This window comes from Mixophyes fleayi, chromosome 4, assembly GCF_038048845.1.
Source record: "Mixophyes fleayi isolate aMixFle1 chromosome 4, aMixFle1.hap1, whole genome shotgun sequence".
NCBI lineage: Eukaryota > Metazoa > Chordata > Amphibia > Anura > Limnodynastidae > Mixophyes > Mixophyes fleayi.
Genome location: NC_134405.1, coordinates 284580600 through 284603873, shown reverse-complemented (window position 1 = coordinate 284603873; position 23274 = coordinate 284580600). Strand labels below are relative to the sequence as shown.

General features: G+C 39.3%; 1 protein-coding gene and 1 long non-coding RNA gene across 5 annotated transcripts in view; one reads left to right on the top strand and one right to left on the bottom strand.

The window, feature by feature from the left end:
• LOC142150152 (uncharacterized) overlaps positions 1-7151 on the top strand; it is a 30556-nt gene extending 23405 nt beyond the window's left edge. The window contains exon 3 of the long non-coding RNA XR_012691049.1: positions 6814-7151. This is a non-coding gene — a long non-coding RNA (uncharacterized LOC142150152). The remainder of the gene's footprint in view (positions 1-6813) is intronic.
• Positions 7152-9623: 2472 nt separating this feature from the next.
• The window catches only part of LCP2 (lymphocyte cytosolic protein 2), a 103031-nt gene continuing 89380 nt past the window's right edge, over positions 9624-23274 (bottom strand). For all 4 annotated transcript variants that reach the window (XM_075209808.1, XM_075209809.1, XM_075209810.1 and 1 more), the window contains 3 exons: positions 14011-14088; positions 11832-11981; positions 9624-10284 (listed from right to left, as the gene is read on the bottom strand). In XM_075209808.1, the coding sequence (XP_075065909.1) occupies positions 10156-10284; positions 11832-11981; positions 14011-14088 (357 nt within the window). In that variant the 3' untranslated portion in view covers positions 9624-10155. The remainder of the gene's footprint in view (positions 10285-11831; positions 11982-14010; positions 14089-23274) is intronic.

The following is a 23274-nucleotide window of genomic DNA, read 5'->3' as shown; positions in this document are numbered from 1 at the left end:
AGAGGGTAGTCAAATGTTTGCCGGGTCAGTACACAAGCAGGTAGTCACAGATACAAGGTAGAGTAGCAGGCAGCAGGAGATGAGCAAGCAGAATACTCAAGCATATGTCTGAACCAGGAAGTGCCATTTATAGGCCCAAACAGGATACAAGATGGTTTCTCTTTGATTCCAAACTGGCCATCTTGGATAAGGGCAAATCTAAGGGCAAGTTTGCAAATACAGAGACCTCTAGTGATCGGAGGTGCAAATGTCAATGTAATTCCTTACAGTATTCCCCCCTTTTAATAACGTCCTCTGGACGGTGCTTTGCTGGGTTTCTTCGGGTATCTTTGATGAAATTCACGCAGTCATCGAGGTGCATGGACATTCTCTTCTGGTTCCCATGAATTGTCTTCTGGTCCATATCCCTGCCATTGTATCAAATACTGAAGTTTGTTTCTAAATATTTGAGAATCTAGTATTTTCTCTACCAGAAATTCTTCATGTTCATCAATTTGAACAGGATCTGGAGGAGGCAAGGTACGACCAGGAAATGGATTTGAAACTACTGGCTTCAGTAAGGAATCATGAAAGACAGGATGAACTTTCATAGATCCTAGGAGTTCAAATCGAAAAGAAGATGATATATATTTTGGTCCTAATTTAGGAGTAGGCACGCTTACTTTTAGGTTTTGTGTAGAAAGCCAAACATTGTCACCAACATTTAAAACTGGTGCAGCTTTACGATGTCTGTCTGCAATTCTTTTATAACTGTCCTGTGCATGTTGCAATGTCTCTCTTAATACTTTGAGATTATTCTGTAGCGACTCTAGTCTGGATGTAACAGCAGGTATGGAAGAATTATGTGGAAAATTGGGGAGTAGGTTTGGATGATACCTCAAATTGGCATAAAAAGGACTTTGTCTTGTGGTTGAGTGTTGTGAGTAGTTGTATGCAAGCTCTGCCATTGGCAAAACGTTAGTCCAGTCATCTTGCAGATGGAAAATGTAACACCATAGGTATTGTCCTAAAGTCTGATTGTTGCGTTCTGTCTGTCCATTGGATTGAGGATGGAAAGCAGTTGATAATTTGATATTAATATTAAGAGCACTAAAAAACTGCTTCCAAAAACGTAAAGTAAATTGTGCTCCTCGGTCAGAGACTACATCATCAGGGACTCCATGTAGACGAAACACTTCCTTGATTAGTAATTCTGCTGTTTCTTTTGCAGAAGGATGTCCATGACGGGGCACAAAATGAGCCATCTTTGTGAGTCGATCTACAACCACAAGAATTGTAGTCCTACCCTTGGATGATGGTAAAACCACAATAAAATCCATGGAGATTGAACCCCATGGACGAGAAGGAACTGACAAAGGATGTAAGAGTCCAAGTGGAGCAGTGCGGGAGTCTTAAACCAGCCACAAGTACTGCAGGATGATAGAAATCTTTTGACATCCTCCTTGTATTTCGGCCACCAGAAATAACGAGAAAATAATTCATTAGTCTGCCAAACAACTTTATGGCCTGCCAGTCTAGAGTCATGGACAAATTGCAGTACTCTTAATCGTGTTGTTGCTGATACATACAATTGATGTCCATATTTCCAAATGTTATCTCGATAGGTCAAGTGTAAATCTGTAGGGGGTTCTAAAAGGATCGGATCAGTTCTATAACCCTCCTTAATGTCAGACAACAGCTCACCAGTGCCAATAGCTCCCAAGAAATTTGACTTAGAGAGGATTGTCTTTTCCGGATCAAGCTGTGGTGAGTCTTCCATGTATGCTCTGGATAGAGCATCAGCTTTCCCATTTCGGGATCCAGGTCTATAAGAGATAACAAAATCAAAACGATTTAGGAATAAACTCCATCTGGCTTGTCGCGGAGAAAGTCTTTTTGCAGTAAACTTTGTATTAAGCAGAGAAAATGCCCCTTCAGCTTCTGGAGACCAATGGAAAAATGATTCCTTCTTGGTTAGTTGATTAATTGGTGTCACAATCTTGGAAAAATCTTTAATGAAACGTCTATAGAAGTTGGCAAACCCTACGAACCTTTGTACCTCTTTTACATTTCTTGGAGCTGGTCAATCTACTATAGCCTGGACCTCACTAGGGTCCATTCTCAAACCTTGAGGTGAGATGATATAGCCCAAGAACTGAATCTGTGTTTGGTGGAATTCACAATTCTCCAATTTAATGTACAAACAGTGTCTGCGAAGACATTCCAGTACGGTTTGAACTCGTTGTTGATGCTCCTCTTGGGAATTTGAGAAAATTAGTATGTCATTGAGATAAATGACAACAAATTGGTCAATTAGATCTTTAAAAACATCATTCATGAAATGTTGGAATGTAGCAGGAGCATTGCACAGTCCAAAGGGCATCACCAGATGTTCAAAATGTCCATATTTACATCGAAAGGCAGTCTTCCATTCATCGCAAGATCGTATGCTAACTAAATTGTATGCCCCTCCTAGATCTAATTTAGTGAAAATTCTTGCTGAGCGAAGCCTCTCCAGTAATTCTGAAATAAGTGGGAGTGGATAGCGGTTCTTGATTGTCACTTTATTCAACGCTCTATAGTCAATATATGGTCGGAATGAACAATCCTTCTTTTTCAAAAAGAAAATAGGTGCACTTGCTGGAGACGTAGAAGGACGAATAAAACCTTTTTCTAAACTTTCATCCACATAATTCTTGAGGACCTTTATCTCTGGCTCGGCTAATGGATATGTCCATAGGGTATAGCAGCCCCAGGTAACAAATCCACAGGACAATCATAGGGTCTGTGAGGTGGTAATTTGTCAGCATTCCTCTTACTACAGACATCAGAAAAGTCCTTATATTGTGGAGGTAGCTGGTCCAAAACATGAGGAGGGGAATTATATAACTTGCTCACCTCTTCAACAGAGGATTCAGGTTTAGTCTCAGAAGCATATATTTCTTGTGAAAAAGAAATAGTATTTGATTCCCAGTTAATGGATGGAGTATTTGCAGCTAACCAAGAAATTCCCAGAATAATAGGAAACTGGGGAGAAGAGATTAGTAAGAAAGTCAGAGTCTCATGATGGTTTGGCTCAATTACAAGGTCCAGGGGTTCGGTTTCATGAGTAGCTGGACCAGAGTTCAAAGGAGAACCATCCACAGTTTACATTAACACTGGTATCTGTTTCTCTCTAAATTCAATCTTATTTCTCTTAGCAAACAAAATGTCCATAAAATTGTCGTTCGCACCAGAGTCCACCATTGCTGTCCTGGAAATGCAGTGTGCACCAATCTGGAATCGAATTGGAATTGAGAAATGTGAATTTTTATTTCCCTTATTCTTCTCAGTTGATGCTAAAGAGAAGAGACAAGGAATAATTGCATTCACATGCTGAGGAATGTCGGAAATCACAGACTCCTGATCTGAAAAGTCTGTATCTGCTAAACTAGCCACTGTCTTCAGAGGTCTTCTAGGACAATTTGAGACATAATGTCCTAGTTTGCCACAATAAAGGCACAAATTCTCTTGACGTTGTTGCTCCCTTCTCTCATTGGAACTACGTTTGTGAAGTGTGTCTACTTGCATGGGTTCAGACTCAAATTCCTTAGTGGAATTTACCTCAGAATTCCCATAATAGTTTGAAGTTGTGGGTTCTCGATAACTGGGGTATGTCCAGGTTAAAGCCTTCCTTTCTTGTCGCCTCTCAATCAGTCGAGCATCAATTAGAATGCAATGGTTAATGAAAGGCTCAAGTTCAGTTGGTGCCTCTGCTCGGGCTAAATTATCTTTAATGGTCTCAGAAAGTCCCCTACGGTAGACAGACAGCTGCGCCTCCAGGTAGTGTTAAGGACCCATCTTCGAAAATCTGCAGTATATTCCACAATTGAACGTCTCCCCTGACGTAATTTTAATAATGTTTTTTCAGTAGTATCTTTCCGGTTCGGATCATCAAAGGTTTGTTTCATTACTTTGAGGAAGTCTTCAAATTTCTCTAATATTGGACTAGGAGTTTCGATATAAGGAGAAGCCCATGCAAGGGTGGTGTCCTTAAGTAGCATACACCGCACCTTTGACTTTTCAGACTGAAAATGGGACTCGTACAGTTGGAAATGCAGTGGGCATTGATTGATAAATCTGCAAAACTTTTGAAGGGTCCCCTCCAAACTGGTAGGGTGGGAGAGGGAGAGCAGCAGGGGATGGTGCCGTTACAACCACTTCTGGTAATCCCTTCTCCAACTTTGAGATACGTTCTTCATGTTGAGACAGTCTAATTAAAAATTCCTGGAAACCATCATGCGCGTCACAAGTTTTTTGTGAGATGACTTGAAACTCTTGCTTAACCTGTGACTCGAGAGCCACAAAACTGTCCTTCAGGAATTTCAGCTCCACCTGGCATTCAATTAGCATGGTGGTTAAACTTGCCAAGCACCGCTTAATAGGTTTATCTTCGGCGGGATCCATTTCAAGGCTTGAGTATCCTGTAACGATACTGGTGGTATTATCTGAAGCCCAATTGCTAAGCAAGCAGAATACTCAAACATATGTCTGAACCAGGAAGCGCCATTTATAGGCCCAAACAGGAAACAGAATCCAAGATGGTTTCTCTTTGATTCCAAACTGGCCATCTTGGATAAGGGCAAGTTTGCAAATACAGAGACCTCTAGTGGTCGGAGGTGCAAATGTCAATGTAATTCCTTACACCATTTCTCTGCTCCCTTTTGTTTCCAACTACTCAAATTTTTACTTCTCAATCTTCCTTGACTTCTCTCCTGTCTTTGAAACTGTTGACCGCCCTTTTCTCCTCAACACCCTTCACTGCTTTGGCCTTTGCCGCATTGTTCTTTCCTGGCTCACCTTCTGTCTCTTCGGTCGTTTCTTCAGAGTCCCTACATCTGACTCATGCTCCCATCAACTCCCTCTCTCTGTTGGGGTCTCTCAAGGCTCTGTTCTTTCCCTCTGCTTTTCTTTCTTTACACCTCTTCCCTTGGTGAATTCATATGCTCCTTCAGCCTTCATTACCACCTCTACACTGGTGACCCTCAAATTTACCTCTCCCCTCCTGACCTCTCCCACTGCTATCCTGTGTTTTAAACAGACACCCTCAGGTTCATCTAGATGTCTCTACACTTTCTCAAACTCAACATGTACAACACCATACCATATCATCTTTTTCCCTGCAATTGTCTTGTCCTCTCCTAACAATTCTCTCATGGTGGCATCCTTTCCATTCTGTCCTGTTCCAAAGGCACACTGTCTTAGTGACATCATTAACTCTGCCTTCAGCTTCACTCTTTATATCCAGTCCCTCACACTATCTTCTCCATCTTTGTAACATTGCTCTAATACAACCCTTTCTTACCCAAGTTGTCACCAAATCCCTCATTCACTCTTTTATCATTTTCTACCTTGACTACTCCTGCTTTCTGGGCTTCCATTCACCATCTCTCTTCTCTTCAATCTGTCCTAAATGTTGCAGGAAGACTAATCTTCCTCTTCTGTTGCTCCTATTCCACTGCACAGCTCAGCAAATTTCTACACTCGCTCCCCATTTTCTCCAGTATTCAGTTAATGTTGCTGACCCTTACCTACTAAGCCCTCACTGATGCCTTCATAGATCTCTGATCTTGTCATGAGATTCACTCCTTCTTTTCCCTTTCACCCGTGCCTCTGATCGACGCCTCTCCTGTCTGGCACAATTCTGTGTGTGTGTTGCTGAAGTTTAATAATTGGTTGAAGACGGTAATCAATAATTTCTGTACACTACAGTTGGTTGCGATACAAATAATATGCAACTGAACTATAATCTTAGAAAATAGCAACATGCAAATAAGTGTATTTATTTCAATCAATATAAATATAATGTGGTGAAAAAACTAGTCAATGTTTTCAACATGTTAATTGCACAGAGTTTCTCATTCTGTTCACATTCATATGAGAATGTTTCCAGTAGTATTTATAAAGCGTTCGCACATTGTAAATGCTAGGTTTAGCTAATATTACTTTTCATACACCAAATGGCAACTCCAGAAATGTTGTACAAGAACCATTTTATACAGTTCGAGAGGTAGAAGCCTGAAGAAGAACATCTGGCCACACAAAGAAAGATGACCCCCACCTCAAGGAACAATGGCCAGAGGAATCAGCGTTGAGTTCTTGTGAGGTGATGACCCATCAACCTATAAATGTGGACTTTAATACTATAACTGTGTATCTGTGATGTTACCGTACAGTGTATAAATTGTTAATCTCTGGCTTTGGAAACCAGAGCATTGTGACAGAAGCTTGATGTTGGTGCCGACTGCGCAGGCGTATGAATGCAATACTTTGCCCTGTAATCAATTTTGTGCATAAAACTCTTTTGCTTTGGAACCACAGCGATCGCATCAGAAAATCTTTATTTTATTACATATAGACGTATCAGTGTAGGGTGGAGTGGGTTTTTAGTTTCTGCTACAAAGAGCCTGAGAGCCCAATTATCCCAGACAGGACACTATGGCAGGTTTGTCACAGGCCTCTACTCACTCTCCTTACACTGTATCTGCTGATCTTGTGGGCTGACATATTCTGTATATTGAAATGGAGCAATACTTAATACTACCTTGTGGCCAATGCATTGTATTATTATATTAATGTGTCAGTTTACACTAAAATGACTTTTATTATTCTCAAAAACATATAGCTAAATAGTTGTTGGTGAGAACCAGAAATTAAAGACGTGTGGATTTATTAAATAAAAATTGAAGCCCTTGTCCAATATGAGTAGTTCTCTGAAACAAATTGCAGAAGTGATAGAAATGTTGCTACTGTCTAATTGTTGAAACACTAATATTTAATATTTTGTTTATGCAGAGAAATCATATCTGTTGCTGTGTGATCTGAATTTAGCATGCAGTTGCCCTGAAGAATCCACATTTTTAAGGAAGGGTGAAATATATTTTAATGGAAAACAGCTTATGGAATAAATAACTAGCTGGTACAACTGTGTTTAATCACCAGTCCTGGACGGTTTGTTTTATTGTCTTGTGTTTCAGTACTTGATAGCTAAATTTGTACATCATATGTACTGTACCAAAGAACAAATGTGCTTTAAACTAGCTATTTTTGTTTAAGGGAACATAATGTTAAAATGTTATTATGAATTTCGTTGTTCAATAAAAGACAATAAAACATAAAATATATTTTGATAACCAGTGCAAGATTTTACTTTTTCTCAGCTAAAATTCACATTCATTTATATTTTAATAAAGCTGAAATGTTACAGCCCATTATAATTAGAAACTATTTATTCAAGTTACTGCGTGAAGGTTTGTAGAGCTACCATTCAATTTTACATATATTACATGTACACAAGTAAGATTGCCAGATGAGTCATTAGCACTATATATCTCATTTCACACATGTCCTCTGCATGAAAAGCACGTGAAAATTTAGATGTAATTTTCATGCACCCTTTATGCTCTCCATTGGTATTAGTTAAATAAACAAAGACAGAGGGAGTGGTTTAGACCCCGATAGAAGGAGTTGTTTAATTACAGAGCTGTAAGTCTTAAAGCATTTTCATTAAAATGTCAAGCAAATTTGTTTGTGAAGAAAGCCTTTTGCTCAGCATACACAGATTACCTGTGTCAGAACTCTTGTAAATAGTGCAGGATATAGCTTGAATACTGGACCCTGCATAAGTAAACATTTGTACTTAGGATATTCCACTCAAAATATAATTTTCAGTTTTGGTTCAAATTATCCTGTAAATTAATTGTATTATTGTGTATACAGTATTCAGTCTCCTTGACCAAACTTGACTTTCATTACAAGCTTACCTATACTAGTATAGTCAGGGATTTGCTACCACTAAGTATTAAGTATAATGTTTTTCATGAATATTCAAAGTGCGTTGATATAGAAACACCTTATAAAGAGAAAGGATGAGACTTGTCACTGTAACAAAGTCTGCAAAGCAAACATTGTGGACTTGTCAATTATGGCCTGACATGCTAAGGAAATGCTGATAGTGCAGGGTTTCCCAAACCCAGTCCTTAGGGCTCCCTAACAGTGCAGGTCTTCTGGATCACATGTGACATAATTAGGACCACCTGTGGATCTGTTACAATGTGTCAGTCAGTAATGAATACACCTGTGCTCCAGCAAGGAGATATGGAAAACCTGCACTGTTAGGGAGCCCTGAGGACTGGGTTTGGGAAACCCTGTGGTAGTGTGTTCATTTGCCCACTGATTTAATTTACTCACTGAAAAGCTAGCAAACAATAATAGTCTACTTACAGGGTAACTAACAGCAGGATTATATATATATATATATATATATATATATATATACACACATATATTGGTGCTATGTAATAAAACAAACAATACTATGGGACCAATTTTAAGGACCTCATTTAGAGTCGGACGCAAAGTAATTTTTAGGTGCATCCAACAAAAAAACACTATCATGCATGTGTAGAAGGCACCAAATCCGCCTGGATCTTGGACACTTGCGCCTAAAACAGACTTTGCGTCCGACTCTAAATGAGGTCCTAATTGTGCACTATCAATATGGTAAATAGTTTTTGTTCACTGAAAAATACCTTAGAATATAGTTTGTTTGTACTCATTTATTTGATTTGTTTATACAGTTCACCACATTCCACAAAATAAAGTACAGGATTTAATTTATTTAAATGCTTATTTAATTAATTTTACTAAAATTTACCCCAATTAATGGAGATATAATTTTTTTTTCAGAGCAGTGAAAGAAAGTTCCAACTATTGCACATTTACTAAAGTACACAGAAAAAGGCACACAGCAGGATAACAAAGATGCCTCTTTAGATGCATGCGCTAACATACTAATAAATTAAAAAAGAAATAATAATAGATGCATTCTACTGGTATTTATTTTCCTGTGCCTTTTAATGTTCTATGATGAATATATGAGGCTGGGACTACTTTGAGGAATAATAGGATGGTGAGTGTTAATAAACAAACAATTGCAATAAAGTGATAATATGAAAGTTTACCTTCAGTAAATTCATTTTGGAAATCATCAAAAGTAACCATATAATTATTGATTTCAGAAACTCAAGATTAGTTAATAATCAGTGAGATGAAAAAGAAACAAACTTTCATGCATGTACAAGCATTGAAATGAATGGGCACATTGTATAGATGTGAGAAACACTTTTGTGGCACTCAAAATGCGTACACCATAAAGGTAATTAATAAAACTACCTTCTTGATGTTTATCTGTGGTTAGAAACACCTTTAAGGAGTGATGTTGAGTTGGATGTGTGCCAGGTTTATGTCAGGTATAATTACACCCAGATATACTCACACCCAATTGGGTCAATGAAACACCAGTAGAGTTTAACTCCTAGTGGGAATGCTGTTGCTGGGCTGGTGTGCAGTATTTGGTTTAGATCACGGTGTTCCTGCAAATATTCTCTTTACTTAAACCAGACCTAGACAAACTGACTCTTCAGCCATGGGTGAAATAACACCAAAGCAAGCATTCTATTTAACAATGTCTGTAGAGATAGGTAGCCTATAACCTTGCTTATGAAAGAGGTGTGGGATATTTTATCCACAGATCCGGAAGAAGGTAGAAAAGATAGAAGGAAAGAAAGAATTGCTGCAGCTTAATGACAATGTCATACACAAAATCAAGTTGATAATCCTAGTCGATTTTTAATTGGGTATTAATATATATTTTAGGCATGGTATTCCAAATTATTTGAAACATAATTTTCCAGAAAAATGTAGTACAGAAGTAACAGTTTTGTTTGAGATAGATCTGCATGATCTGTTGGTGGTCACAAGGTACCACCTATGTTGAGCCATACTGCACTCGCTTACATTTATGATTGGACAGAAGAAATACAATAATGCACCAAGTTGCTCATCTGTTTCAAATAAAGCTGCTTTATCTGTCTTTCACTGATTTCTGTTAAGGAGATTAACAGACACCTATACACCCTATAAACAAAACCTATAAGGCAAACCGAGAATAGCAATCAGAAATTCTTTAAAAATAGCACATTTGAAAGTAAAAACGATGAAATGTGAATTCTGGTAATACTTGTAACGTGGTGATTTTTTTTTTAGAGCAGTCTTTGTACACACACTGCTAACACTGTCCCTCTAATTATGATGCTTAGTTCATTGTCAATTAGAAAGTTTCAGTTGAACCAAGTATTAATGAAAACTTCTGGCAGCAATAGCTGTAAGCTTGCAGTGTTGCCTGGACCCTCGGTCTTTCCCATCAATAAGAAGAAGAGGTGTTGTGCTGAAGAAATTGATAATTTCAGACACTGACTCAAAAGTCTGTTGTATGAGAAGAAAACAAAACACTGTGTTATAATTTATTGCAATTAAGGCAAAGTACCACATCTATGCATTGTTAAGATGAACAGCGATTTTAAAACATGCGAGACTAAAGCTTATCGCATAATGCAAGAGAAAAGTATATATATATATATATATATATATATATATATATATATATATATATTTATATATTTATTTATATATATATGAAGCCTGGAACCACTTGAGTATTTTATATTAATAATAATGATATGAATATTTATGTCATCATGGAATATTGAAAGACATCAGCCCACTCTCGAATTTGACAATTTATATTGAGGGTAGAATACAAAAACGTGGTTGAATGGCCTGCCCTTGTATAAATGCATAGTCTGCTGGTGAAGAGCTGGATGCATCTGCAGCATATGGGAGTAAATAAACAATTTTTACATGTGTTTGAATTGAGCTTCCAACTGAACACCATCCCCTGTGTGTCTATGCCGAAGAAATTATTTCAGGGTGCCTTGGCAGAAATGAAGTGGGGATGCTGAGGGAGGAATGAACTGAGTGGGTGGTTGATGAGGGAAAAATGAATTACATGAGAGGATGGCAAGAATTAAATTGATCCCTGTTACATACATGTACGAGTGTGAGTGTGGCCACTGTTGGATGAGATCACAGCATTCTGGGACATGTCCTGGTCTATTGTTATTCAGGTCAGCCTCAGTTCTCTGACCGAGCTGTGGGATCCAGCCCATTGGACTGTCTTCAGTCAGCTAAGGCAGACATATATTTATTTACATTGGGTTATTCATTTACAATTAGTTCTTGTGGTGTGTGTAACCATGCACATCACACATGGCTTACTGGAGCTTCACCTACAGAAAGTCTCACTGTAAAAATGGGGCAACCCTGTGTTAATTAGCTGCTTAATTAATTAAAAAACAGTCTATCACTATACACTTATTTTTACAAGTTTTTTATGTTTGCTTTAAAGATGACTATATGTAACATGAAATATATGAAAAACATCTACTGCTTGATCAGTAGACTCTGGATGTAGAAACTATATGGACACCTATTAGGGGTATTTTCTTAAAGGAAATTCATTGCTTGTACCATGTGTATGTCTACGTGGGGTAGGTGTATTTAATATATTTAATATGTCGTGTGTATCTAATGTTCGTGTTTAATGTGCTTTTGTTTGAATGATGCTTCCCAAATGAATGTGTGTTATTGCATATGTACTTCCCAAATGTCCCGAATACAGCAGCACAGTTCAAATTTTGGATGGCTGTCTCATCCAGCCAGGGTTTTGTCCTGACTATAGGGATAGTTGGGAAACCCAACCTACCGTACTTCACTCTGAACACTAGAGTGAGCTGCATATCCAGGCACTGTCTATTATCCCCTCTGTGTCTTTCTTCCCTCAGCAGTCTGTATTCCACGTGCCCCCACCACCAGTCTGTGCCAAATGCCCACATCACTTTATTGCCCCACACTTCTCACTAGTCTGCCCCACCCCACATATTAATTTGAGCAGATACTCAGGTCTACTATACCTCATGACCTCCTGATCCTAGAAGGTAAGTTTGATCGCGCTGGTCATAGCGAATCCGTACATTATAGACTTTATTTCTATACAGTACCATAAGAACATATGGTTGCGACGTTGTTGTTTGGGAGCAATTTCTCACCAAAAATGTACCATCCTGTGACGAATAAAACATATTTTTAGACTCTCAAATACAGGCTTATACAAATGTAGTAAATGTCAGTGTAGTAAGGAGAAAATATGTAGCAAATAGGGCTGTGGTGGTCATGAGATTAATTGCAGGGATGTATATATTTCCTACATTTTTTTCCTTAGTGGGGAAAGGGGTTTTCCCCAATTCAGGACTTCCAGGATAGCTGATGGACATCACAAATAGTTTCATCCAATGAAAACAGGATCCGTAGAGGACTTAAATTTAAACTGTGCAATTTCAACAGCAACAAGCATTGCTGTGACAGCGTGAAGTGGAATTGGTGGGTAAAACATTGTTGTATGCAGGAGATTGAGCACAAGCATGAGTATGGTGTACATGTGACTGTGGGGGACATAATGCTGAGCACTGGGATGTATGTTGTGGGCATTAGCCCAAAGCTGTATATGACATAGGAGTGTGGTGGGCTTTTTTTATGTTGGTTCAGGGCAGTATCAGGTGGGCATCGGACTGACATGCTGGCCACAGGGATGTGTATAGTGAGGTTGGAAGTATACTGTATGTTGTAGGTATGAAGCTGGGCATGCAAATTTATGTCGTGGGCAAGGAACTGCATAATTAGTATTTGCTTTTTTGCAGAACTGTGCATAGCAGGGTACACTCAGCATATCCTTTTTACCATATCATTTATACCAGGCTTGGCTAACCTGTGGCACTCCAGATGTTTTGAAACTTCAAGCCCCAGCATGCTTTGCCAATATATAGCAGCTTATTGCTAGAAGCGTATGCTGGGACTTGTAGTTTCACAACACCTGGAGTGCCACAGGTTAGCCAAGCCTGATTTATACGAAGTATTTTTTTGCCTATCATGCATTACGCTACACACTAACTTTATCCCCAAGCTACAGTATGTGGCCCTCCAACACATTGGTCAAAAAAATGGGGCCTGTCATACTTCCAAAATTTGACAATGTGGGATTAGAAAAAATTGCCAGCATTTTAGTGGGGGAAACTGCCCAAGGCTCAAGCCACTACTTTAGTAACCCAGCAATCATATGTCTGCCCCATAAAGCTATACTATGCTTTGCCTAGTTGGGAGTTCAAAGTGAATAACAAATGAGCGTAGCATATTATGGTGAGGTAACTGTCACTACAATTTGCAACCCTTGAGGGCTTGGCACAAGCGCTAACTAATATAATATGGGATCAGTAGCTGAAATAACTGGTTGATATAATGTGTGAGCACTGTATAATGGGGTGGCACCAACTGGTATACTATGATGACCTCTAAGGCACAATGTAGAGGCATTGGAGGATATTATATGGGAGATACTGGGCCACATAATGTATGGGGCACTGTGTTACATAAAATGTGAGGAACTGGCTTGTATAATAATGAGGGTTTACAGGTTTGTATAACATGGAGCACTTCTAGTATAATGTGAAAGCCATAAGTTACAATAATATGGGCAAGTGGCTGGTATACTGTACTATTAGTCAGAGCTTTGTATATTATTTTTGCACTGATTTTTATAAAATGTGGGAGTAACTTTTCTGGTAAATATGGAGATCATTGTTCTGATAAAATATGCTAAGGGCACTACTGTTGATATGTCAAAGAGCTCTGTTGGTATAACATGCTGAGGATATGTTATGACAGACTATGTTTTGGAGAATGACTGTCATAATATTTTGGTGGCCAATAACATAATTCTATTGCCACATACATTGACCAAAGACCATTAAAACCCTGTTTTCAATAAAAATGATAATTCTTGACTGCACATGAACTGGTGTAGTTCCTCTATTAACCACTATTACTCCCAAAGGGAGATCCATATTAAGTTCTGCCCTGGGTCTTGTTTTGTCTAAAACTGATCTTGCCACTGTCACTCAACAGCAACTGAACTGGTATTTTTACCTCGCAAGACAATAATAATATGAATAAATGTGATTAACCGTTAAAATGGTAAATGCTGTGCGTATTATTTTAGAAATGTTACATTAAAATATAAAAAGGAATTCAATTATTTACCTGATTAATTGATCTAAGGGCATTCTCTGCATCCCTTCTTGAAATATTGCCCAAATACCACTGTTCTGAAGAAAGACCCTAAAAAACATTGATTAATATTCTTAATATATAATATACAACATAATATAAAAACCATTAACAATACAATATCAGTACAGTATGAGGGGTTAGGGCAGAGTGATTTCATGTGTTGGTAAACTCTTTTAAAAAAGCTGTATCAAATGTAATAATTAAATATAAATTAGCACATAGACCCCAATATGAGTAACTTAATGGGAGACTCTCTAAAACATTTTGAAATAACAGTGTCTAATTCACTAGTACTTACATGAACTAGTATAGTACAGAACTAGTACTAGTATACTTACATTAACATTATACTTAAAAATACCTTATTTTAAAATGAATCTACATTTTATAGATATCTTAATGTTGATTAGAACAAAGCTATCCTCTGGTCAAAAAATGATTGCTTGGAAAAGTCACAAAACATTTAAAATTATATATTGGTGATACTTAATTTTGCCTCTGCCCCAAACATACAATATTGCATATCCATATCACATTAATAAATACAGAAGTAATATATATATTTTTGTATAGATACAAAAAAAAAAGAGGTGGGGGGGACATTACGTTGGGTGTGTGTGTGTGAGTGAGTGTGTGTGTGGGGGGGGTCATAGTAGGTACTCAACACAGGAACACAACAGTGGGTCATAAAAAGGTTTTTGCACACCGGAAAGTACTAACATATGTCTATAAAGTAGCAGTTGCACATCTCCATTTCAGACCTCCTAAACTGGTATACATAAAAATAGAACACTCTGGCAAAACAACACCGATAGTCTCAAGGAGTCGACAGAGACAATCTGCTCGGAAGCCTGAGGAGGACCTCCCTCTCCCTCAGTTGTATAGACTTACCAAATATGGCATTTCACTAGTACTTACATGAACTAGTATAGTATAGAACTAGTACTAGTATACTTACATGAACATTCTACTCAAAAATATCTTATTTTAAAATGAATCTACATTTTACAGATATCTTAATGTCGATTAGAACAAAGCTATACTCTGGTCAAAAAATGATTGCTTGGAAAAGTCGAAAAATATTTAAAATGATATATTGGTGATACTTAATTTTACCTCTGCCCCAAGCATACAATATTGCATATCCATATCACATTAATAAATATAGAAGTATCTCCTGCAGCATTCAAATATAATGCCTCAAAATATAAAACAATGCATGGGCATTTGGTCTGGTTTAGATGGCATGGAGATGGTCCATTACTGAAAGAACTCCACTAGACTCACTCTCCTGACACTCTACTGTAGAATGCATCACACCAGCCTTCCTGATTAGACTTTCTGCCCAGTCTAGACCACTACTTTTGGAGCTCGACTGAAGCACATTTGCCTGCACTGTTTTGAACGTCACATAACAGAGTTTCAGCCCTGCAGGCAGAGCTGGACTGGGACTAAAAATCAGCCCTGGCATTTAAAGTACACAGGCCCACCTCAGGTCCAGAAGGAAAGAAATCGTGAGCCGTCGCGCAGCGACGGCGCCAAAAAGGGTGTGGCCAACATGGGGCATTGATACATACATTATAATAAAACATTACATTTATCATGCCCTCCCAGCCACATCACGCCACCCCCCAGGCACATTATGACACCCCCAGCCCACTGTACTTATCTATGCTGCTGACATCCATCAGGGTGGGAACTTCCTGTAGAGTGAACAGGGAAGCTCTTAGTCTCACGAGATTACCAAATCTTGTGAGACCTAGAGCTCCTCTGCTTGCTCTGCAGGCTGTGTCCTGTCCAGGGACTGGGATCAACTATCAGATTCCTCCTGCTAACCAGAGCTGGATTAACGCTCGGGGGGCACAGGTTATTTAAGACAGGGGGCCCCTATTATGTAACATGGTTATCATATTAGACACAATGTTAGACAAATACACAAGCAATACTGTGTGCAATACTGTTAGGTGCCCGCAGCTTTGCCTTCACAAGCAGTACATTGTGAAGTGGGACTTACCTCCCAACTGTCCTTGTAGTCGGACCAAATCTCACTAAACGAGACAGTCATCAAAATTCGGGACTTCCCCACCTGTGTTCTTGTCACTTACACCACCTGTGGCTGCTGGTGTCTTTAGTTGCTGCTTGTCTGGATCCTCGAATGCTGGAGGCCCTATTTGGAAAAAAAAAATGGGTACATGTAATTTAGAAACCTCCAACCAGCCCTGGTGTTTTATCAATGCAACCCATGTTTTATAATTAGGCCTCCCTCCAGCCTCAGCATTAAAATTGTAGTATTCACGTTTAATAAATAAACCTATATACCTCCCTCCAAACAACCCCAGCAATAAATTAAATCGCATTTACGTTTAAGAAATATACCTATTTCCCCCAACCATCAATGCCATTAAATAATTCCTATTCACATTTAATAAATAGACGTTATTTTTTCCCCAAACGGCCCCACTTTCAATTAATAGCCCCCAAATCATATTATGCCACAATAGTGCCCCAGTTCATACAATAGTGCCCCCAAATTATTTTATACCACAATACTGCCCCCGGTTAATATTATACCTCAATAGTGCCCCCAAATCATATTATGCCATACAGTAGTGCCCCAAATCATATTATGCCATACAGTATTGCCCCAAATCATATTATGCCACAAAGTAAACATATTAACAACACTAAATTACATTTGCATAAAATGTGAGGTTATATAAATATCCAGTAGGAATATACAGCCCCCCCCTCCCCCGTGTGGCATCCTCACTTTTCTCCCCCCCCCTGCTTTCTGTGTGCCATTCTCTTCCCCATTTTCCAGCTTTCTGTGTGCCATTCTCTTCCCCCTTTTCCTGCTTTCTGTGTGCTATTCTCTTCCCCCTTTTCCTGCTTTCTGTGTGCCATTCTCTTCCCTCTTTTCCTGCTTTCTGTGTGCCATTCTCTTCCCTCTTTTCCAGCTTTCTGTGTGGCATCCGTCACCTGCTATCTCCCCCCTCCCCACCGTTTTACTGTACTTACCTTTTCATCTTCTTTTCTCCTCCTGTTTCTGTCTTCTTTCTTCTTCTGTTCCACGCTCCTCAGACCCGGCCGACTCGACAGTGCAGCGCGCAGCGCTGCCCATGTGATCTGGTGGCTGGTTCCTGGGGAGGAGCCAGCCACCAGGCTATCAATGCACGCTGTGTCAGTGCATGGTGTACGCTGTCAGTACACCGTGCACCGACTGCCAGGGACCGGACCGGCCCATCTGCCCATCGGCCCTTCTGGCATTTGCCAGAAGTGCCAGATGGCCAGTCCGGCCCTGCCTGCAGGTGAGCTTTGTAGTAACAAGCAAACACTGACTACAGGTATGGGCTACAACAGGGATCCCCAAGCTGTATTCGGCATAGTCACACTGCTTAATAGTTAACTTGGCTACATTCAGCCCAGGTCACAACTGTATGGCCTCCACAAAGACATTACAAAAGAAGACCACTGCAAACAGGGGAAGCTAAACACAATGCTCTGCAGTCCCTAGAAAACTGTTCTATATTTTTAATTGTTGTTTTGTAGAAATTGTAAGTTTTGCAAGGATTTAAAATAAAGATACAAAAAAAGAGGGGGGGGAAGGAAATATATTACATTGTAGGTGGGGGGGGGGGGGTTCATAGTGGGTACTCAACATAGGAACACAACAGTAGGTCATAAAAAGGTAATCGAACACCTGAAAGTACTAAGGTATCATTATAAAGTCTATAAAGCAGCAGTTGCACATCTACATTTCAGACTTCCTAAACTAGTATACATAAAATTAGAGCACTCTGGTACCTAGAGTCTCAAGGAGTCGGCATTGACAATCTGCTCGGAAGCCTGAGAAGGAGCTCCCTCTCCATCAGTTGTATAGACTTACCAGCTACGCCATTTCAGTAGTGGAGAGGCAGCTGTGTAGAGTTGAGCACTCCCAAAGTCTTCATTTCCAAATTATAATTCAGATTTGATATAATTTTTGTCAGTAGGGGAGGTAATAGTTGCTTCCATGCTTGGGCTATAGTTGGGAGCCGAAAGAACATTCAGAACAAATACATCACTTTCGGGAGGAGTAACATTTTGAACACTGAGATTTCCAACCAGGAGACCTTGTAGCAAATCCATGAAGCCGTCAAAGCTGAAAGTTGTTGCATGAACAGGAAGAAATTCTTATCAGTAACAGTATCCAAGTGCGGTAATCTGAATGACTAAATAGGAGAGATATGTGGATTTCGATATATAAGCAAATTTGTCTTTCAGACCCTGAAGTCTCTCTGGGGAAATATTAATTGTAAGGGCTTCTGTTTTAGATGTATTGAATTTATAATTGGAAGCCTTAATGAACAGGGACAAGATTATATGGGCGGCTGGCAATGAGGTCTTTGGGTCGGAAATGAACAGCAGGACACCGTAGGTGAAAAGATTAAAAGTTTTTGTGACCTTCCACCTAAAATGACGCACCCACATTCCCGTTGATACCTCACTCGATTGGCAAGTGGTTCAATCGCCAGGAGATAAATGAGGGGGACAGAGGACAACTCTGATGAGTACCATTAGAGATAGGGAAACTGGCAAAGAGAAACTCATTGCTAAACAGAAGTGCGGAGGGCCTAGTAAATAGTGCCATTATGTTCTTTGGAATATCCCCTGTAAACCCAAGGACCCATGCCATATAAGACCAGTGGAATCTGATGAACGCTTTTTGGTGTCTAGTGAGAGAAGTAACATAGCAAAATTGGTTTTTTGAACTTGTTCTATCAAATGTAAGAAACGACTCGAATTGTCAAGAGCCTGCCTGCCCATGACAAACCCCACTTGGTCTGGATGTATCAGCTTGGGGATAACAGAAGAAAGAATATTAGCAATAAGTTTTGTTCATGAGAGGTTATTAGTTTGTTGTGAGAGGTCACCATCTCCTCCATTTTGTTCTCTAGGTGACCTGTTCTGCTCCTCAGTTCCACCACCTTGGATTGGATGGACGAGAGGGATGAGCGCATGTCAGATAGCAGGTGTGCTTTCAAGGTGGACAACAGATGTTGCATAGATTTAAAGGTAATTGAAGCATCTGGATCGATCTGTGATACAGTGTCCCCAGGAGATGAGGAATCTGATTGGGTGACACCAGATAGAGAATGTGCTCCTCCAGAGTCCTCCTCCCCTTTAGAGGATGAGGATGCAGAACCCAGCTTTTGAGGTTCAAAGAAGGGGAGCTGAGGAGACGGTTTAGAAGATTTAATCTTTTTAAGACCCATAGTTACTCTTTCGAGTAGTAGGTCCAATACAGCAAAAATCTCTGAAAGGGCTGGCGTGTCTAGGTCAGTGACAGCAGAGTAAGGAGTTTGTCGTTCCAGACATAGGATTTGGTGTAAAGTGACTGTGTCACATATCCAGATGAAGACTGGGTTGAAGCTACAGTGTCATAGCCATGGGATTGTACCCTTCATTAGGTGGCACTAACCAGGCACAAATGGGATAGAGTACCTGTAAGTCAATATGATAGTCCCATAAAATTCACGGCAGTAGTAAAGGTAGTAACAGGGAAGGCAATTCACCAGGAGGCGCACGCAGGGGGGCAAGCACCTGTGTCATCCAGCCAGGAGAGTATTGCTGGTTAGGTACTGAATTGGCAATATTGATTGGAGTGGTTACGCAATAATGACAGCAGCGCAGCCGGGAATAGAGGCCACTGACACTTCCAAGCAAGATGTAGTGGTCGGTGCAGATTCAAGGGTATAAACAACTGCAGATGATACAAAGGTACAGAGGCCTTGCAGCCTGAATAGTTTTAAAGTCTCCTTCAAAGGCCTCTAGAGATGCAAATCTCAATGTCACATGCATCCAGGTTAGCAATGCCTGAGCCTAGCACAGGTAATGTAGGCTCCCTAGGGTCACAAAGTCCTGTGCTTCCGTCCAGAGATCATGTGTGCGGCAAGAAAGCACCGTACTCCAGGTTGGGGATGAGCCCCTGAAGTAGGCCCAAGCCTCCAGTGAACCACCAGGAGGCTGGAGCAATTTGATCTTCAGGGGACAATCAATCGAGACACAAGGATTAAGGACATAGCAAGCCTGCCGGTAATAGGGGAGCAGCTAATGGAGCAGTTATTCTTGTGGTGACTTAGCGGGACATCCGTAGATGGAAGCAAAAGCGTCCCGGCAGTGACTCAATCTATGAGGGGGTCCTCAGGCAGTGGCCATTATGATTATATGAGGAAAGAGCCCATTTAGGTAGTATAAATTGCCAGGTCATATACAGCTCAGGGTAGACCGCTGGTCCCCATCGCCACTTGCAGCCATGGTCAGATTACAGAATTGGTCCGAACGGACCCAAGATGGTTGGGGGGTTGATTACGGAGGCAGGAGTGCCAGATGGTAGGGCAAAATTGCCACATGACCCATAGTTTATGGCCTTGTAGCCAGAACTCCAACAAAATGTGCCCGGTTAAGATGGCGTTCAAGCCGCGCCGCCTATTCTACACTTTATCCTCAAGTTAAAATTGTAAAATAGTTTGTCAAGTTTAAAATAGTTAAAATAGTCAAGTTTAAATTGCAAAAAATAACCTCAGTATACCTGCTATGATAACTGACACAGTCAACCATCTCTAAGAATTCTAATAGCACAAGCAGAAAGATTAAATAAAGATAAGATGGCTGAAACATGCATTAAAATACTGAAACTTGAAAATTAAACTTATCCAATCATATAATCCACTCCCTCGAAAGAGATATATAGGGACTGCATTCAAAACTTATTGTCACATCAAGTAGCCTTTGTCCTAAGCATACATATCAGTATGCAAACAAGGGGCCTCATTCATTAAGAATCTTAAATGAAGAGGTATCTTATTTCAGTCTCCTGGGCAAAACCATGTTACATTGTAAGGGGTGCAAACCAGTGTTCTGTTTCGCACATAAGTTAAATACTGACTGTTTTTTCATATAACACACAAATATCAACTTTAAATTTCAGTGTACAAATAAGCTATCAAGTATTTGTGTGCTACATGAAAAAACAGTCAGTATTTAACTTATGCGCAAAACAGAACACTAGTTTGCACCCCTTGCAATGTAACAGATAACTGAAATAAGGATCCTCTTCATTTAAGATCCTTAATGAATCAGGACCAAGATCTTTACACTACTGACTAGAAGATTTTAATTAAGCAAAAAATAGTTAATTTCATTCAGTCTGGACAATACCCTATATTCAAGGCCCTGATGGAACAGTTATCAATGACAATGACAATGTTCATATACTAACTAGAACAATTTCAGATATTACAACTTTTTCATCTCATTCCTCAAAACATCATGATAATTACATTGGTGGAAATACAGGAAGCAACAAAGGACTTCAAACTTAGAAAAGAACCACAGCAAATTGTTTGACAGAAATTGAGGAGACATTTTATTTACATTATTATCCATTATGGAACCATTTGAACTCGGAGGAAACAATCTGTTTCCAAAATTACACAATAGAAGGAATCAATTCAGTAATTATTTCCCTGTTTAAGCCTCATAATAACTGACATTAGCATCACTGCTTTGTAAAATGGAAGTAGCAATACCGTAACTATACACAACTCAGAGTTATGAGTCAACTCTGCATCTGGTCAGCACAGTTTGTGACCACATCACGTTGTAGTAGAAGTGCAACTTATTTTACAATTGCTACAACATCCACATTGGTGGATCAGAACATCTATCATTTAACAATTTGTCATTATCCACATCAGTAAATTTGGATTTCCAATGCCTAGTATATGTGCACAACGAAAGTGTATAGTGTTGCTCCATGATTAAGTGCTGCAATTTTGTTCATCCAACCTGTCTGAGTGGGTTGATTATGTGATATCAAATACCTAAATCCTGACAACAGTTTCAACGATATTTTAAAAGCGACAGATGTAATTTCAGAAATACCTAAAATTAGACGTGTTGAAATAGTGACATACCAGAATTCAGACAAACAGACATACCGACAGTGAGATTCACGTCACTTGTAAGGGCTGAGGCTATTAAGAGGGCAATGCGAGGAACCGCTGGCTGTATAATGTAGAACTGTTCCTAAAAAACATTGAACTATCTGGTAGATCAGGGGATATGGAGCCACCTGGTTGCCCATGTGAATTGTGTTAGATGGGCTAGAGCAGTGGTCAGGGAACAGGGGTAAATTACCCCAAATGGGGTAAAAATTAAATTCCTGGGGGTACTGCTGCCGATTCACATGCTGTCAGTTGGATTGTAGACCCCTTTAAATGTGAAATTGCTGTTGTACCAGAAGAGCCTCAAGAGTTGGCAGAGGCATTTCTTGAGCTTCGATGCAATAATGAAGCACGTATTGCTTTTGAAAACAAAGCAGATCTGTCATATTTTTGGATGTCAACAGCTGCAAAGGCAACAAAATTGCACATTAGGAGGCAGTCAAAAAGTTGCTGCCTTTTGTAACAACCTACCTTTGTGAACAAGGATTTTCCACTCTAACGAACATAAAACAAAGCAGAGAAATCGATTGGATGCTGAAGACTGTATCCAAATTGCTCTGACATCAAAATGCCCCAATATTGATGCTCTTGTATCAAAAATGAAGCAACATCATTTCTCCAAAACCTGAAGTTTTGAAGTTGAAGCATTCAAAGAAATTTTGAAAAGATTCAATAAAAATTTGAATTCCAATAATTAATAATATATGATTTCCTTCCTTTCAAATCAAGGGGGTAATGTCGGCGTATCTACATATATTTTGGGGTAAAAGTTCAAAAAGTTCCCTGACCCCTGGGCTAGAGTGATGTGATAAGACTAGATTTGTCGCAGTTGGAAAAACGTTCCCAATAAGATGCCTTACTTAACTTCCGAAGTGTTGAGCTTTGGGACACTTCTCCCAAATATGAAAGCACTTTGTTTAATGCACTGCATCTCTAGAAACAGTATGGGGGGACATTTGGAAAAATATGGGTGTTAATAATAAATTAATTTAAAAAAAGTAAACATGTAGTTTATAGAACTCAATAAAACAGTGCTTACAAGTGGGCAAAATATTTTGAAAAATGGTAGAACGAATAGCTTGCAATGCCAAACAAAAACTTTTCACTGAAGCATCTATGACTCATGAAAACAAAATACATATTTAGTTACTACCATTGGTTTGATTTGGTTTAATTCACATTTGCAGGTAAATGTTATCATTAATTAGCTTTTATGTACAGTATCTAGAACAAGTTAGACAATGAA